Raw genomic sequence first — 14,821 nt, forward strand, 5'->3', positions numbered from 1 at the left:
GAGCAGGCAGGGGCCAGCGGCCGCAGCGAGGCAGGCAGGGAACGGCACGGCAGCCGGGCCAGGGACCGAGCTACAGCCGCGGCTGTGCTCGTCGGTGCTGCCCCCGGCGGCGGGGCGGAGCAGGGCAGGGCAGCGCAGCGGCTGCCGCGTGGCGGGAGGGGGCTGGCCGCCGGCAGCAGGGGAGCCGGGGCGCGTGTGCTGCGCGGCAGAGGAGCGACCCGCCCGTGTGTCCGCGCGGTGTGTGCTCGCCGTGCGCTCGCCGTGCCCACTAGCGAGGGAGCGGAGCGGTGGATGGAAGCGGCGGCGCTGCCGCCCTGGGGCCGAGGAACAGCGCGGGTGGGCGCAGAAAGCCCCCGGGTTTGGGGGCTGGGCCCTGCGGGGACCGGTGCCAGCGCCTGCTTTGCGGTCGCCCTCGCCCCCGCCCCTCCCGGCCGCCGGGGTGCACGGAGGGGGACGGCCCAGCCCGTGGAGGCTCCGCACCCGATACCGGCTCTCAGCAGTATTATTTATAGCAGATCCTTTGAGCGTGAGGGATCCCCGAGCTGTGCCGAGCCCATGAGAATGCCGGCGTGCTGCAGCCGGTAACAGCGTAAGCGCCGCGGCGAGGAGCGGGCACTCGGCAGCGCAGGTTTCGTCAGAGGTATGTGCGAAGTTGCTGGTGCTCAAGCAGGATTTCGTTACCTTTTTTCCAAAGGAAAGCAAGTCTTTGGTGTGTGCTGGTGCAGCCAAGGTCACCTTGAGCACAAGGAAGACGCTTTTCTCTTTCGTGACTCTTTTTGTTCTATTGGCTGGGTGGTTTTATTTGCCTGAGCACTAATAAAAACCTAAAAAGACAAATTAAGCTTAGGAGCCAGCAAAGAAGAAAAGCTAACTTACCTCCTTGGGCTGCGTGAAGGTAGCTACGTGCGGGGATATACCAGCTCACACTCCAGTTTGTGCCGGGCGCTGTTGCAGTAGAGGTTTGTGTCTGATTGTGGAGGACAGTAAGAAAGACAAAATGCTGAACTAAAGTTTTAGGCCTAGCTCTTGCAAATGTTGGGATGGGAACAGTTTCGTTCCTGGTGGTTCCTACCTTGGCTGTGGTACAAGTCTCTGTGTGGTGACAGATGGAAGCGGCGGTATTGCCGCTTTACAGTTTCTCCAGCTGGATGTGCTGGGATCCCTGTCTCGGTGACTCTCAGTAACAGAGGAGTTAATTTGGAGTCTTTTGCAGATGCTAAATTGCTTTGATACATTTGCTATAATGCTAAATTGCTTTGCTACTTTTGCCTTGTTTTCTTCATTCTTTTTCCCCCAAGGGAGGATTATTAACTGCATTTATATGCATGGACTACAAAAACTTCTCTTTTAAAATACCAGCACAAGTTTGTAATTCTTTATTACTTTTTAATCCCAGAAGTCTGGAACGGCACTTAGTCAGCAGAATGTTCATATTTAGGAGCATGCTTATATATAGAACACTCCTTTATCCAAGGAGTTTGCAAACTGGTTTGACTACAGCTAGATCAGATCTATAAAACATACTGTGAGACGGGATTGGGACAGACCATTCATGAAATTATTTGTAGATAAGAGGTGTCCTTGAGAAGCAAATTATGAAAGAGTGAGGTCATGGAGTGCAAGAGGATAGTAAACTTTTGAAACTGACTGAAATGTGTATCCTTGTGGCTGAATGATTTAAACCACGCAATGGAGGAAAGTGGAAAAGTGTAGAGGGGCTCCACTGACCTGTAACAGGAAGAAGAGCAGGGAGAGAAAAACTTGCAGATGGCTGATTGGTGTGTTGTATTCTTATGGAAATCAAATGTGATGGGGTTTTCATCGTATTAAAATCATGCTGATTTCTGAAGGCAGTGAAACTTCCTCAGAACCCAACTTCTGCTGAAGGGTACAGAAATACTGGTTTGCATTTTATTTTTTTTTTGCTACATAGCTATCCTTGCATTTTTGTGTGTGTGTATATGTGTTTCTCTCTGTGTGTGTCTGTACATATATATCTATGTGTGGGGTTTTTTTTTGCAGCTTCTGATCTTCACTTCAACTCCTGTGTCATGGATGAGACAGCTTTGTCCCTTGGAACAATAGATGTTTCCTATTTGTCCACCTCAGCAGAGTGCAGTATCAGTAGATGCAAGCATTCCAATGAAGAATGGGTAAGGAAAAATTCTGACTTGTAAGTGGTCATATTTGTTTTATTTTGTCCTTCAAGTCAAAGAGGGACTTTTTTTTTAATTATGGAGAAAGAAAATAAGGTATCATCTCTCTCATGAATGATACAGATTGATTTTGATAACCTAAAGTATAAGAGGGAGTCAGCACTTCACTGCTGGGCCAAAGACTAATGTTGCTATAAAAGAAAAATCCTGTTAAACTCTGTTGTTGTCTTGCAGTCTTCTAGTGTGATGTTACTAATCACTTTATGTAGCAGTAAATGTGCAGAATCCTGTTCTGCAGTAGACTGAGGTCAAACAGAAGGTCAGACAGAAAAATCCCTGGTAAGGAAATAATTTGAAATGCACAGGTGAAAAGGAACGTGAAGCTAAAGAGGCTTGGCCATGTAGCTGTTGTAGCTGGAGCTTTTCATGCAATATGGGAGGCAGAAAAAAGTGAGTGGATATAAATATGAGCCTGTTAAAAGTCTATGTCCTCTGTTGAGTGAGTCCTGGGATTTGAAGGAGCTAAAAGGGGCAGTAAGCAGAGAGAGCTGGGTGGAGCAAAAGTGCCACATGGGACTGGGCTAGTACTGGTTGGTTTAGAAGCATAGGTCAGGAAGAAATAGACATGGCTTTGGAGAGGAGGAGTCTGCACTTAATACAGAAGAATTGGAGACATGGTCAGAGTCGAGGGAAAGAACAGATGTCCCGGCAGCTGGGTTTTCTATCTAGCTACATCCAAGTAACAAAGATTTGTGTGAGAGAGTAGGATAAAGGCAGACAAAACAGAAAACATAGGAGGGAGGTTTTATAAGGACATGGTGGTGAGTTCAGTCAGGGCAGAAACAAGACAGTTTTGTTAGTAGTTAATTTTGGAGTCAGCATTATGGAAAGTGCTGGGTGACTGGGCCTGGCTTAGCAGCTTAATGCTTGTTTATTTCGTGTAGAAGACTTAATCTTGGAGTAATTGCCAATTACTCTAGCTGTGTATGTGATTCTCTCTCTTGGTATTTTCCAACTCTTATGCTGATTTGAGCTGTTGGTTCTGCCACACTTCTCTTTCACTTATATGTACTACTTTAATCAACTTTTTGATTTATTTCTGTAGTTTCCCTTTTTAATAACAACTTTGACTATATATGGTTCAGAGAATTATAATTCAGTGCTCGTTCTCAGCAGTAATTCAGTAGACTTTAATGGGAACAATCAATGTCTTAGTGAAAACTGTTGTCAAGTCTATTTTCATTATGTCCTAATGTAGAAAATGTTCTGTGAATGCAGAACCTTGGAGGTTTTGTTTCTTTAACCTCCAGAAGGACAGCATAACATAGGAGAAGGCACAGTGCTCCTTTTTTCATGTCACTTTGCATGAAGCTGATGGGAAAAAAAAGACTACAAACTTTTAATATTTTGTCTACATTCAGGCTTCTTGCAATTTTACAGGGTGATGCCCAGTTAAAGCTTAAAAGACATTGCTCATGTTACAGGCAGCCTTACATTACTGAGAGTGTAATTTGCTGTTAATTTCTTCCACTTTTCTCCCCCCATCAGGTTTCCTTGCTGCTTCTTATTAGAGTTATTATATATTTTAGAATTTTGTGTGTCAGCAAATGCTGCAGCACTTAAGATACAAAGTGCAACACTGTGATGTTTGCTTTTATGTTTTTAAAATCACATCTTAGGAAAGAGTATATTTTAGTAACGTGGAAAACATGATGTTAGTTTCACATACTTTTTGGGGGGGTGGTATTTTTTGTGTGTGTCTGGCAACTCCTTTTACTCAGAAGTTTTCATGTAGCCTGTAAAATGTATATTTCTGGATAATTATGCAATGACCTTTTGCTTTGCAGGGAGAGTGTAACTCTAGGCCCACTCTCTTCCGATCTGCCACTTTAAAATGGAAAGAGACTTTGCTGAGCAGAAAAAGGCCGTTTGTGGGACGATGTTGCTACGTATGCACTCCCCAGAGCCGGGTAAGAAGATTACAGACTGGATTATGTTTGACAATAACACATAGTTGCAGTGTAATGAAGTTTCAGTAGTTTTCTTACTTGCAGAATTGAGGTCATAGTGTTACTGTTTCATAAAGGAACATCATTTTTCACCTTTGTTTGCAGTTATGGAATTAATGGATGACATGGACCTATTATGATGCTTTGTTTCCCACAACTCTCCAGATTTTCAAAAATAGGAAATTGTGTGGAAAAATCACCTGCTCTGCTAGATGAGGAGTGGGAATTTGGATGCATATTAAAGTGTTAGAGCTTACTTTTAGGATGCCTAATTCTCTATCCATAGAATAAATACAGTTTTGTAAGTAAGCAATATGCTTCCTTTCGGAGGTGAAGAGATCAGGACAAGTTAGTTCATACAGGTGTCTGGCTCCTGCCTTCTTTTCCCAGTCTGGAAGCAAGGAGTGCCAGTTACACTAGTAGGGATATTTGCCTGCTTGGAACAGTGTCAAGATGGTGGCTCTAGAGAGGTTGCACAAACTGATTTAAAATGTGAACTTTATTGAACGGCATCGGGCAGGCTTTCCGTAAGCTGAAGATGCTAAATGCTGGTAAATGGCATAATAGAGTTTACAACCAGTTCATCATGTAATTTGACTGTATGTACACCCCAAGATTCAAGTTGCACTTAGTTGCACCTGCACTAAGTCCCACAATGGGCTGGTCTAGAGTGAAATCTGCTTACTTTTTTGACCAAGTGAAAGTTGTTGTTCCACTCTGTTCCTGTGCCAGAATAGAAAAGTAGAGGGACACACAAATGTGGGATAGAGATCCAAGGAAAATGTGAAAGCTTTCTTTGATATGTGCAAGACTACTTCTGATAATAGTGTGGTTTGACTTCTGAATCCTAAACTTAGGGCTCTATAGATTTTAATCAATCTGTTAGTTGTTAGGCTCTTCCCCTCAAGTTAGGAATTGTGCTTTAAAAATAAAAATCTTTTTCTGTATTTTGTCTGCCTAATAAGAAACTAATTAACTATCAGGAGATCCCATTTAAGAATGGGATATGATGTGACTAAGCCCTTTGTTCCTTTCTGCCTCAAGGAGAAAATGCCATCCTTGCAGTAGACAATAGCAAAGCAGATCCTGGCATTAGATATTTCACTTTTTTTGAGCTGCCTGTTTTGATATTTCTCTTAAGGAAAAAGGAGAGTGGTGTGAAGGATTATGCAAAATTAATAATCTCTATTGATTTTGATATCCAGATGATGATTGTTAATCACTATGAAACCTGTTTGTTAACATTAAAACTCACCAGAAACTTATTCACAGGTTCAAAAAATGCACAGGTTGGAAATTCATACACGCAGGGCACAGGCAAAACTAGATCACTTATTTCTTAAACTGGCAAACACAGTTATTATTCTGAAAGAGGCTTTTAAGTATTTAGTCACAAAATTATGACTCAGACAGTGCCCAAAGCAGGTGGAACTCTGTCCGATTGGCCGCTGAGACTTGATTTCTCCCAGGCTTCTGTTGAAAGGAGGCTGATAATCTCTGACCTTGTCTTTTGCCCTCCCCTCCTAAGGTTACTTCCCCAGCACAGGACTAGCGGGGGGCAGGCAAACATGTCTGGGCATGGATAAGCCCATGTTTGCCCCATCAGGCCTACCACCACAGGTGGATGAATAAGGCTTTTCTTTAAGTTGGCCAAACTTAAGTGTTGGACAGAGTATCAGCTTGCCAAAGGTGAGAGAGGGAAGACTTGCATCTCCCTCCTGTATTTCCTGCTGTCTTGGGAGCTGATCAAGTTCACTAACCAAGCAGAAAACTACCTGCTTTATTATTCATTTAGTGTGGCTGTCTTAGTTTTCTGCCTTGCCTGAATGAAGTTGGCTTATTAGGGGATGTGATAAATGCTGGAGGTGGTAGGAGAGGTGAAGGACTGGCCCAGTGTCAGTTTTACAATTAAATATTATTTAGGCAGAAAGAAACTTGAAATATAAAAAAATAAAGTTTAGGTTTTCCTGCCAAGAAGTAGTTGTTTGTCAAAGATGAGCTGCTCCAAAATGCATCCCAGAACAGTTAGTAGCCTGGCATGTAGAGTCTGTACCCAGGATGGAGAAGGCAGGATGAAGTTTGTTGTTTGGGCGGAGCAGGAATGTAGAGATTTGCCACCTAACCCTGGATCCTGACCCTTAGGCTGCCGTTATGTGCTGCCTGATTAGCTGGCAAACTACTCATCACAGACTGGGCATCAAAAGGCTTGTGATGGTACTAATGCTGAATGTGGCCTAGTGAAGTTCTGTCTCAAAGACTAGTTCTGTATTACAACAAGTCCTGATTTATGTTACATCAAAATATAATAAAATATTCTGGCTTAAGGAATACAACCAATTCCTGTATGCAGTAAAGCCTAGAGAATAGTTTGAGTGTATTGGAGTTGGGAATACAGGCTTTCTGAATTTTGTTTTTGTTTCAGGGCAGTTTGTGTGTACTTTGTGAGCGAGTTCAGCATTTCAGTGCTTCAGCTTTTGTTTATAATAGAGTTGAAAAACATTGCATTATCTTAAATGGTGAATGTAAAGGCACAGCTCTTCTTATGTGACAGAGTAAATCCTTTTTGTCTTGGGTTTACAGGATAACTTCTTCAATTCCAGTATTCCTTCTTTGGGTCTACGTAATGTCATATATATCAATGAAACACATACAAGGTAAGGTGGCAAGCCCTTCTTTTGCCTTTAAAATTCAATGTGTTCTGGTCTTGCAACAGGGGAAAACTCTAGAACTGCATGGAAGTGTGCTGCTGTCCTAAAATGCAAGAACTGATGCTGACTTCAGGAAAGTAATGTACTTGTTAAATCTGGCCATGTGTATTTGGGAGCTGGACAAAGTCCTTTGGGGTTATAGATGAGGAGTTTAAGGGTCAAACCTGTTTCATAGAAAACAGAGCATGTTCAAATCCTTTCTCCTTCAGTACAAATGACAGCATTTGTAGCAGAATGCTGAGAAGAGCTGTTTTATTCCCATACTCAAGAATGACTTCAGGCTGCATTTTAATTTAGTGAGCATATTTGGCTCACAATTTAGACATTGACTGTTACTACTAATGACAATTAAATCTGAATCTATCGTATGAAACTGTCTTTTCTCTGCCTTGGTGGCAGAGTGTTGTTAGTGATTGTGAATATGACCTAAAAATGGTGATGTATCTTTGCACTATTGGAAGTGTATCTTGTGTTCTAGGATAAAGATACTGGAAATACACAGAAAAAAATTCATTCTGTTCTTTGAAAAGTTAGTAGTGCTTGCTAAGGTTTTTCCAGTAATCATTAGCATAAGCAGGTCTAGCAGTGTTTGCCATAGAGTCACAACAAACAAAGAGGCCAGCAGCCTGAAAGAAATGAGCCAAAGTGTCTGAGTAGAAGAAAGGCAGCATTGTAATGTGCTTGAGAAGGAGGAAACTAGTGTTAGAGGCTGTTCGTGCTCCAATTTGAATTAATGATATTGTTTAAGAGTTGAGCTTGTAGTTTAGAATGCAGGAAAATAACAGAAATAGTGTTCCATTTTAAGTTAAAAAAATAGTTTCAAAAGTCTCATGCTTGAATGGTTTTGAATGATCAGAGTCACTTAAATTAGAAATATAAGGGCAACAAATATGGGTTAATGAGTTATTCTGGAATAATAAAGTTTTAGCTCACAGTGTCATTATAGTCTGAACATGGATAATTTTAATGAAGTTCTGAAGTCCTGTGGGGTTACATGGCCACAGTTTCTTGACCTTAGCAAGCAAGAGAGATTCTCTTAAGCTGCGAGCACGCTGCACCTGTATTGAGACAGCCTTTTCCTGAGGTGTGAATATGTCAGTTTTATAATGCATCTTGACTGGCTCTGTTCTGCATGATTTTTGTCTCCTATCATTGCTACATGATTAGAAAACAGATATGATGCTGTATAACTAGAAAAACTCTTAAGCCATAAAACGAATATAGAAGCCTTTATACCTTGACAGATCCCTGCCATAACTATGTGCTGTTGTGGTGATATGTTCATGGCTACAAAAACTGTTGTCAGAGAGAAGCATATCCTTCACTTAGCTTTTTGCTCTCACACTTTGAGGAGAAGGGGAATGTGGAAGAGCAATTAAAACAGTCACAGCTCTACTTTCCTGGCAGCATGAATAGCAAAATTCTGCTCTTAGAGATGATCTGAATGTTTGTGTAACAGTTACATGTCAGACTCTGCCAATGGCTTGTGCATGTGCACTCGTCTTGGTTTTATTGCACCTGACCTGTGTGCTCAGGTGGTTTGGCCTTTTGCAGTGTAAAGGTTCCTTCACATACTTCCTAGCTGGTTTAAATACAAGTTTTAACATCAAAATATGGAGGGAGGCTTAACAGCCAAGATCAGTAACTTGTGTGACAGCAAGGAGTGAGACCTTGGCATTGCTCCACCATGGAAACCAGCGTGAGCACTGCCGCCTACTATTCGCTTTGGGACACTCTCCAAAGCATTACTGATGCATTGCACCAGCAGTCCTCTTGCATAATACTGTGTGCTCTGGTTTTAGGAATGGCCAGGATTTAATTTTTCCTTCCAGCTCTTAATTTTGCCCCTTTATGTCAGCTCTGCTGTTCACAAGTCCCACTCTGCTTGGTTTGTGGAGTGACTTGCTTGAGTGGTGACTTGTGCAGTCCTGGCTGGAGAGAAAATAGTAATGAATATTCATTGTTGAGGACTGGATTTTAGCTTTTCCCATGCATCTTCTGAGATGTTAGGAAAATGATTCAGAATAACGTTTTCTCAGGTGGCTGCTGCTTGTATGATCCAGAGAGTAGGGGACAGGGTTCATTTAAAAGGAAGAGACTGGCTGCATAAGCTACTTAAATGCTCAAATGCGTATAGAGAGATTTACTGTTTAGTGGTTTACTCCTGTTAAAACTTTGCAAGGAGAGGGTGTGTAGAAGACACATAGGGCTTGGTGTTTAAAAACACTAGAAAGGAAGCAAAGAGTACAAATAAAGTGTTTTTCGTGTTGGTGGCTAGTGCAAACGTTGTCAGAAGTGTCTGTGAGAGTTTATCCCTCTATCCAAGAGGATTTGGTGGTTTTTGAAGATGTTGATAAATCTCTTAGCTGGGCATTTATGTTCCTCCATGGAAAGTCACTTTTCTCCTTGCTGAGCCAGGAGAAAAATGTATATGCTGGTTTCTAGCTACTTTGCTGTGATACTATGGATGTTTTCAGGCCTGTATCATCCTGAATTGAAGTAATGCAGACATCAGTCATCTGACATACTTTGCACTATACCACATACTTTGCACTATACATTGATTGTTTAAACTGTAACATTAACATATGAGCAATTTACTGGAAGACGTAGAAGGTTTTGGGCAGCCCTTCATGAAACTCCTTGCTTTTGCTTCTTAATTGTATTGTTATCTGTCTTGAATATTCTTTTCATGTGGCAGTGAAATAGTTTCATGTTTTTGTAGGTACAGAGGGTGGCTTGCAAGACGTTTTTGTTACATCCTTTTTGTGCAAGAGAGGGATGTACATAAGGGTATGTTTGCCAAGAATCTGACAGAAAATGTGCTGAATAACAGCAGGTAAGACAATGCAAGATAAAGTTTTGTTTAATGACTGATACATTATAATGTGATATATAAGAATTAGGAAATGGCAGGGTTTGAAAATCAAACTATTTAAAATATTAGAAGATACCAGTATCTTTCAGCACGGCCTCTTGGGACTGTAACTTGCAATTTCTGTTTGAATAGGAAAAGAAGGGAGTTGGAGATTTACTAATCTCCAGGGGAGTGATGCATAGTGGATGGACAGCAGATAGTACAGAGAAAAATAAATTATGTGGGAACTCTTCACATGTTTTGTCTAATTCATCAAAATGGTCAGCAGTAAAGTCATATTGCAGTCAGCAGGAATTGTTAGTGTTTCAGAAATTATAGGATAGCAGCATTTCAGAGTACACTGAGTATATACAAAAGCCTGAAGCAAAACTGGAAAGAGACTACAGAATGCGGTGCCTACCCTTTGCTTTGTGGAGCATGCCACATTTTAAATGGTGTGTTGAGCCCCTGATTAGCTATGTAGGTATCAGTGTTCCCTAGACACAGAGAAATTCAACTGGATGTCCATCCCCTGAGACTACTTTGCCTTGTCAGAGGGCACGTGCTGCCTGTATTAGTATTCCTAATTCTCCTGCATTTTTAATGTTCAGGTCCCACCTGAAGATGATAGTATTGCTGTTGGAAAGGAAAGCAGACTGTGTTGTGTCACAGTTGTGGTGTGTTAAACCACTTAATGTCTCTTAGAGATATTTTAAATAGGGAAAACAGCCCTTGTAAAATGTAGGTAGATTTTGTAAAGCTGGGAGTTCAAAAAGGAAGGTATCTTAGAAGTGTGAAATAGAATTATAGAATCAACCAGGTTGGAAGAGACCTCCAAGATCATCCAGTCCAACCTATCATCCAGCCCCATCCAACTGCATAATTCTGTTTGAAGAGGCAAGTGAAATTGCCATGGCAGGAAAAAGATGTTAACAGAGGAGATTTCAGCTGTTCTTTCTGCATTTTTAACCTTATTAGCCATTTTTGCAAATTGGCAGGCACTTGATGTCAGTACCTGTGAACTGCATGCACACTGTTTTGTTTTATGTGGTCAACTTTGAGTGCATTCATCCATTGTCTAACTATTTAATCAGAACTTGGAACACTACTGAATTACATTTAAAGCATTTCAAGTACACTGCTTCAGTGTGTATGCTCTTTTGTGCTTTAAAGTTACTCCTGTAGTAAAACACATAGCTGATTTCCAGTAGTTGTAGTAGTCTGTGTCTTGAACTCTTCTGTTGTGGGACTGTCTCATAAATTTTACTTTTTAATGTTAGAGTCCAGAAGGCCATTGTAGATGAAGCTTCCGAACCAAGTGCTCCAGGTAGTTTTGCTCAAACAGATCCTAAAGCTATCAACAAAGTGAAGAAAAAAGCTAGAAAAATTCTTCAGGAAATGGTAGCAAATGTGTCACCTGCTTTAATCAGGTAAGAAAAACCGCTCCTGAGTAATGTCAGTGGGTAGGAGGATGGCCAAGAGCTCTCAGAGTTGCACCAGCAGAGCTTGTAGCTCATTGTTCCAAAGTTATGAATATTTATTAATAAAAAAATGATACATTATTCATTAAAGATCCTTTTTCTAGTGTTAATGAATCAAATGGTAGTTACTCTTCATTTTCAGATGCAGCAGAAACACTCTGCCTTTTCAAGGGATAAATTCTTATGATAGGGTTCAATACAGAATTTTCTGTTTGTCTTCTGAAAATAGATTCTTTGCTAATGCTTTAACCATTATTAGCATCCTTTGCTGGTTTGGGCTGATACAGGCAAGAGCAGCTAGCTGCAGCATCTTAGACTGTGGAAAGAGCTTTTTTCTACTAGGCCATTAAATATCATAGCCTGTAGTTACAAATATCTCAAGAGAGATGTGATGTCCAGTTTTACTACTAGTGATGACTTTGCCTCTATCATATTGCTGGTCCCTTTCACCCTGCATTGTTTGTAACTGTATTAAATTCTCCCATAAGACCAGGTGCATGCTGTCACCTAACTAGATCACAGAATCACAGAACTGCAGAGGTTGGAAGGGACCTCCAGAGATTATCAAGTTCAACCCCCCTGCCAAAGCAGGATCCCCTAGGGTAGGCTGTACAAGAATGCATTCAGACATGTTTTGAAAGTCTCCAAAGGAGACTCCACAACTTCTCTGGGCAGCCTGTCCCAGGGCTCTGTTGCTCCTCACTGTAAAGAAATTTCACCTCATGTTGAGGTGAAACCTTCTGTGTTCCAGTTTGTATCCATTGCTCCATGTCTTATTGCTGCTGACTATCAAAAACACATTGGCCCCATGCACTTGACACCCACCCCTCAGATATTTGTACTCATTGATGAGCTCTCCTCTCAGTCTTCTCCAGATGAAACAGCCTTCAGGTCTCTTAGTCTCTCTATGGGAGATGCTCAAGTCCCCCAGTCATCTTTGTGGCTCTCCGATGGACTCTTTCCAGCAAGTCCCTGTCTCTCTTGAAGTGAGAAGCCCAAAATTTGACACAGTTTTCCAAGTATGGTCTCACCAGGGTAGAGAAGATGGGGAGAAGAACCTCCCTACACCTGATGGCCACACTTTTCCTGATGCAATCCAGGATGACATTGGCTGTCTTGGCCACAAAGGCACATTGCTGGCCCAAGCAGAACTTGCTGTCCACCAGGACTCCAAAGTCTTTCTTCATGGACTTTAGTTGCCATAATTGAACACAGAACCTCCATTAACTTGCCCTGTATATGAAGTGGTCTCTGCCTTTTGTACAGCCTTTGCTGAGGCTCATGCTAAGTTTTGTGTCATAACTGCAGGAAGCTGAAATGTGATTTTTAGCCAGGGCTTAGCTGATAGGCAAAAACTTGTTTAGCAATTGGATTTTGCTGTAATTTTATTTTAGTATAAAGTAATCAGATTTTATGGCTTTGCCTTTAGTCATGTAGAAGCAATGTGAAATGCAAACAGAGATGAATTAAGCTTTTTGACTTTGTTCTTCCTTCAGGTTGACTGGCTGGGTATTACTGAAGCTGTTCAACAGCTTTTTCTGGAATATTCAGATCCACAGAGGTCAAATAGAAATGGTGAAAGCAGCAACAGAGGTAAGGGAAGGTGGGAAAGACCTTAGAAAGGTAGATTTGTGATGTAGTTACTATTAATATTTACAGTATTTTCTCTTTTTAGGGGAGTTCTAAGTCTGCATGATAATCAGATTGCAGACAGAACTATCTCATATCTGTGAAATAGTGCTCTTTGAGTTGCATAACCTAAATCACTATGTGAACTCTGGTTTTACCTTTGTTGCAGAATCAAAGTTTAACTCTCAGGCTGAATGATTATCTTGGATAAGCTGCATCTATTATTTCTTTTATTGTGCTGATGCATCCAGTAGTAAATCATAGGTCTGTTTAGGATTCTTCACTCTCACCTTAATTTAGAAGAAAAATCGTTTTAAGAAGTTAACTTTTCCTATTAATTCCTAGCAATCCTTTTCCAGTCTTTTGATATTTATTCACATTTATCAACATAACTGCTAAATTCTACCATTTTCTTTGCATTCAGAGGAACTGATTCTTTTTGCAGGGTTTGTCTTAGAAAGATGGAGTAGATAAATGAAACAAACAAAAAAAGGCTTTCTACTGTCTTTCAATTCCCAGTGTTTGGGAACTGCACTTTTCATATATTCTTGATGATACCTAATAGAAAGAGCAGTACTAGCAGTACTTTGGTAACACTGATGATTTAACTACATCCCTGTAATTAATTGTTGTCTCATTCCTGTGAGTCTGAAGAAACTGGGTGTATTAATCATTAGTAGCACAATGCATACAACTGAAAAATGAAAATTAAGACATGCAATTGACTTCATTTGTTACCATCACATAGCTGAATGAAAACTAGAAGGAAGCAAACTGGATGATGGTAACTGGAAAATACCATCAATTTGGATAATATGATGCTAGCAATCTCAATGATAGATTTAAAAAAAGAATAATATTCTGTATCTTTTGCCAACTGCCTTCTCTCTTTTTCTTTTTCCCCTCTTTCCCCACTACAGATGAATTTGCCTCTCATCTTCTTGCCTGTTCATAAGTCCCACATAGATTACCTGCTCCTTACGTTCATTCTTTTCTGCCATAACATCAAAGCACCCTACATTGCTGCAGGGAACAATCTCAACATCCCCATCTTCAGGTAATAACCTCTCATTTGAAAAGAACTGAGGTGGGGGGGGATGTTCAATCTTCAGACAACCTACCGTGCAATATATCTTCTGTCAAAGTGTAAGATAATCTCAGCATTGCTGCACCACCTTGTAGAACTTCTTTGGTTCCTATTACATGGTCAGAGAGAGCATAGCAAAACTTTCTGAGAAACTGTTACAGCCTGAGTAGGGTATGGAAGGATATTTCTCTCTTGTAGAAGTCTCAAAATGGGCAGATGACTAAGCAAAGATAAGTATATAAAAAAGTGTGTGACTGAACAACTCTTCATGGAGTTTAGTGAGCTGGCAGAAACAGTACTGAGTGAATAACACTTTGTGGGAAAATGTTCCAGTTTGGTCTCTGTTTAATTTATATTTGTTGTGGTGAAGAACCTAAGGTCTTTTAGGTAGCATTTTGCCAGTGAGGCAGGAATTGGGGACATATTGCAGGGAATGATAAGGAAAGAAGGAAAATACCTTGGCTTAGTTAGGAAATGATAAGGAAAGAAGGAAAATACCTTGCCTTAGTTGGGAAGTGATGAGGAAAGAAGGAAGATACCTTTGCTTGGGGGTGTTTTGCACCAGTAGATGCTGGTCTCTGCTGATCCTACTAGGAGGCATTAAGACCTTATAAACATAGGTTACAATGCTATTTATTAGGTCTAGCAGTATAAAGAAAGAGATAGTAGCATAGACAGTGTCTCTTTAGACACTGGGAATCCCAAGTTGTTCAGCCTCCAGCAGGTCTGTGATCCATGCAGAGTGTGCCATGCATAAGCCTCTCTGTCTGTAGAAAGAGTTTCCCCATTTTGATCATTTGAGCTGGTATAGAATTTATTTATTTAAAAAAAAACAACTCTATTCATCATTTCTTCTCTCAAGCAGGAGAGATATTCCCATGAGAACTTCTTGCT

General features: G+C 40.9%; 1 protein-coding gene and 1 long non-coding RNA gene across 3 annotated transcripts in view; one reads left to right on the forward strand and one right to left on the reverse strand.

Annotated features, from left to right (window-relative positions):
- The first annotated feature begins 256 nt into the window (after positions 1-256).
- GPAM (glycerol-3-phosphate acyltransferase, mitochondrial) overlaps positions 257-14,821 on the forward strand; it is a 35,307-nt gene continuing 20,742 nt past the window's right edge. For both annotated transcript variants that reach the window (XM_064144399.1, XM_064144400.1), the window contains exons 1-8: positions 257-640; positions 2,023-2,153; positions 4,004-4,126; positions 6,746-6,819; positions 9,599-9,712; positions 11,011-11,160; positions 12,708-12,804; positions 13,761-13,897. In XM_064144399.1, coding sequence (XP_064000469.1) covers positions 2,052-2,153; positions 4,004-4,126; positions 6,746-6,819; positions 9,599-9,712; positions 11,011-11,160; positions 12,708-12,804; positions 13,761-13,897 — 797 coding nt within the window. In that variant the 5' untranslated portion in view covers positions 257-640; positions 2,023-2,051. The remainder of the gene's footprint in view (positions 641-2,022; positions 2,154-4,003; positions 4,127-6,745; positions 6,820-9,598; positions 9,713-11,010; positions 11,161-12,707; positions 12,805-13,760; positions 13,898-14,821) is intronic.
- On the reverse strand, positions 683-1,255 carry LOC135175928 (uncharacterized). Its single transcript, XR_010302501.1, has 3 exons — positions 1,073-1,255; positions 918-967; positions 683-824 (listed from the first exon to the last, which is right to left on the reverse strand). It is a non-coding gene; the product is annotated as an uncharacterized LOC135175928 (long non-coding RNA).

The sequence above is a fragment of the Pogoniulus pusillus genome, chromosome 6, assembly GCF_015220805.1.
Source record: "Pogoniulus pusillus isolate bPogPus1 chromosome 6, bPogPus1.pri, whole genome shotgun sequence".
NCBI lineage: Eukaryota > Metazoa > Chordata > Aves > Piciformes > Lybiidae > Pogoniulus > Pogoniulus pusillus.